Consider the following 3,933-nt stretch of genomic DNA (forward strand, 5'->3'; position numbering starts at 1 on the left):
CCTCAAATCATGAATGCAGTGTCCGATTGCAGTGAAAAGCCCTTGAACAAATGGCACCCTTTTCACATTGGCCTATTATAGCGCCACCAGGAGGCCACAATAACGCACCTGGTTCTGAATTGGCATCCAGGGAGTGTGTGTGCACAGTTTCGGAGCGACCGGGCCAACGGTGCCTGAGATTAGCTGTTCACAGACAGATGGACGGACGGACACACAAACGGACGGACGGACGGACAGGGGGTAAAACATACTCTCTCGCCATGCCTTTCGGCCTGGCGGAGACAATAATAATAGTTATACAATAATGTTATATATAGGCCTATATTGGTATAATATAAGAATGTTAAGATAATATACAGTATAGTGGTATAGTATAATATAGTAGCAATCCACAGTCGTGCTCTATGGAAAGGCCCAGTCCGCAGTCACACTCTTGACCTGCAGCTGGGCGTCCGTAAAAACAGTCCATGGAACTGCGAAGTGGGAGAAACAAAAAACTCTGGGGAGCCGGTCCCCGGATGTGGAGTTAGTGGCAGGCCTTACTGGAGCGTGAGTCCGTACAGTGTTAATTACAATTGCACCGATGGGACATGAACCCACACATCCAAGGGGAAGAGGAGAAGAGAGAGGACGAGAAGAGAGAGGAAGGGGATGTAAGGAAGAGGGGAGGGGAAGGGGGGAGGTGGAGAGGGAGAGAGGAGGAGAGATGCTTTCTTATCTCTTTTTAACACAGTTTTACTTCCCTAATGAAGTCAGCTACCTCTTGCTGCAGTACAGTATATAACATCTGCAACACACACACACGCACACGCACACGCACACGCACGCACACACACACACACACACACACACACACACACACTCACACACACACACACACACACACACACACTGAGAGAATTGAGCAAAGTTGCTTTCGTTGGTTAGTTGGTTTCATTTCTTCCATTGGCTTGTGACAAGAGAAGACACACACGGACCACAGACATGGCCTCAATACAACTATTGTCAATTATGATGTTTTTCACCTGGATTTCTACATCAAATGCATTAGCCAATAAATGTCCAGGTAAGTCCAGAAGTTGTTTACATTTTTTATTTCAATTTATTTGGATCAAAAATAAAAAAAATAAACTCCCGCTCACTGTCTTCAAATGCAAATAAAATTTGTAATGGGAAACAACGTTTTGGTCTGTTAGACCTTCATCAGGTTATCTTTGCCAAAGATGGATCCCCATTAGCTCCTACCTTAGCAGCAGCTACTCTTCCTGGGATCCACACAGAAATAAATTACATAACATGAAAACATTTTACATGACAGTATAAGAGAACAGTTGAAAATGTTAAAATACTCATACTGTATGCACATACAATACTTTACTTTACCTGTACCAGTGATGGTTCACTCGATTAATGATGCATGGCTCTTTTTGATCAAGTTCTGTGATGGTTTTATGTTGATGTTTTCATGATAAACAGAATCACCCCAGAAGGGGGAGGTATGTGTAATAAAATAAATGAAAACAGTGAGCTAGTAGATCTGCTATTTTCTCTATTTTAGAAATCAAAATAAAGTATAAGTTCTGAGTTTCGGTTTCCCACAACTCAGGTTAACAACCTCCTGAGCAGGGCTCAAACTAGAACCAGGCTGTAGCGTATGGAAAGAAATATAGGACCTGTGAAATACATTACACATGGCACATTGCATAGTTCTTGTAGTGGAAAAGAGCCATTACTTAACCTGGCACACTTGTTACAGTAGAGTAAATATTTTGAAATGGAGTGTCTGTGTGGCATTGGGAAAACTAGTTAAAAACAAGCAAGGCCGCATGCCGAAAAAAAGAACTCTTATGAACTGTGTGCACCCGGTAAATGTATTACTCAAAGTGGTTGCATTTTTGTAAGTTATCATTGTAAAAACTGACTTTTATGTATGTCTGCTTAATTGAAGTAAAACAGGGACGTGGTTTCATCGGGATTGTGGTGGAGGACCAGGACCAGGACCAGGGCCTAGTTCGTGTCGAAAAAGCAACAGCTGACACACTGAAGAGTCATCTGACAACCATCTTCCTCCCCATCCTCTACATCATAGTGTTTGTTGTGGGACTGCCTGCCAACGTCATGGCTTTGTGGGTGTTTCTGTTCAGGACCAAGGAGAAGCATCCATCAGCGATCTACATGGCCAACCTAGCTCTGTCTGACGTGCTTTTTGTCATCTGGATCCCCCTAAAGATTGCTTACCACTTTAATGGAAATGACTGGATCTATGGAGAGGGGCTGTGCAAAGTCTTGGTGGGGTTCTTCTATGGGAACATGTACTCCTCCATCCTCTTCATTGCCTGTCTCAGTGTACAGAGGTGCTGGCTTATCGCTTACCCTTTTTCTGCCCAGAGGTGGAATAACAAAGTGGCAATTGGTGTCTGTGTGTCCATCTGGGTTTTCATCTGGATCACCACCATTCCTCTATACCAGTATGATCACACAGTTAGAGTCATAGACCTCAATATTACCACCTGTCACGATGTTAATGCCATAAATGACTTAAATGACCTTCTAACTACTACTTCTGTCAAGTACCCTTATTACTACTTCATGTTAATGGTCACCGTTGCGTTTCTTATTCCTTGTATAGTGATTGTTGTAGCCAATGTTCTTCTGTTCTGTTACCTGGACAATAACATGGTAGACAGCACAGCAGCAAAGAACCGTCGCAAAGCTTTGGTGTTGATTGCGACAGTACTGGTGACATTCCTGGTGTGTTTCATCCCCAGTAACATAATGTTGGTGATTCATTACTATCTGCTGAGCATTGGAGAGATGAATAATGGATATGGTTTCTACATCACCACTCTGTGTTTGGCCAGCCTTAACAGTTGTCTAGACCCCTTTATTTATTACTTTGTGGAAGATGACTTCAGAAAGCATGTGAAGAACACACTGCTTTGTAGGAGCAGGAGGACTGCGGAGAGGATGGAGTCTGTGGCGAAATACTCCAGGAATAACAAATCCTATGTGTCTGCGAATACAGACAGCAGTACCTGCTAATCAAACAGAGGAGAGTGAGGACTCTGGGAAGACACTGGTGTACAATATGGGATACTGTTGATTGTGTACTGTCTGACCTTCCGACCTGTCTGACCCACCAACACTGTTATGTAGGGTACACCTTGTGACTCTGGGGAAGAATACATAGGACTCTTCTTAACCGATACTGTGTGATTTATTGGTTACGTCCTTTTTTGCTTTACCATTAGGCCAAGTAACCTGGTACCTGCTTCCTGGTTATTTTTCGTGAGTTCCCCGTCAAGGTTCTAAGTTGGCTGAGGCGATACCAAACATGAGATGTATACGCTGCAGACTACTGGTTGGTCAGAGAGAATCGGCAATATCAAATTCATGACGGACTCATGATGGGACTCCCTCGATGCTTGCAAATACAATACTGTTGTTATTGTTTTATTTTGTATCTTCTCTAATCATGATGAATATGCTACTGTAACTTGCTGGCTATAGCTGCTGTTTTCATTGTTTGAGAACAGAGTAGACTGCAAAAAAATTTTTGCCTGGGCAATTAAATTATCTTATATTTGTCCAAATTAACATCAAATTAATAAAGAATGAAATAAATACAAACTAAAGGACTCCAGCATGATACTGCAAACCAGTAGTGTACTGCACAGGCGTATGAATTATCTCATATTTAGACACTACTTACTGGTTTGCACTATGACAGGAAACTGACCGTGAAAACATAAAAAAGACAGAAGTATGTCTAACTTACAGAAGTGGTCTCGTGGACAGGAAAGCATCTGACTCAGTGGTGTCAGTCACAAGATCACCACAGAGAGACACACAACACACAGCAACAGTCCAAAATATATGATATTTCAACAGACTCATAAACTCCTAAACATGCTCATTAAGACTTTCGAGTTT

The 3,933-nt window shown here is 42.4% G+C and overlaps 1 protein-coding gene across 1 annotated transcript; it reads left to right on the plus strand.

The window, feature by feature from the left end:
- The first annotated feature begins 956 nt into the window (after nucleotides 1-956).
- Nucleotides 957-3,721, plus strand: LOC308078398 (proteinase-activated receptor 2-like). Its single transcript, XM_080419551.1, has 2 exons — nucleotides 957-1,066; nucleotides 1,949-3,721. The coding sequence occupies exons 1-2, from the start codon at nucleotides 985-987 to the stop codon at nucleotides 3,040-3,042; spliced, it is 1,176 nt and encodes a 391-aa protein (XP_080275677.1). The 5' UTR covers nucleotides 957-984; the 3' UTR covers nucleotides 3,043-3,721.
- Nucleotides 3,722-3,933: the final 212 nt, after the last annotated feature.

The sequence above is a fragment of the Gymnoscopelus braueri genome (assembly GCF_963280865.1).
Source record: "Gymnoscopelus braueri genome assembly, chromosome: 22".
Classification (NCBI taxonomy): Eukaryota; Metazoa; Chordata; class Actinopteri; order Myctophiformes; family Myctophidae; genus Gymnoscopelus; species Gymnoscopelus braueri.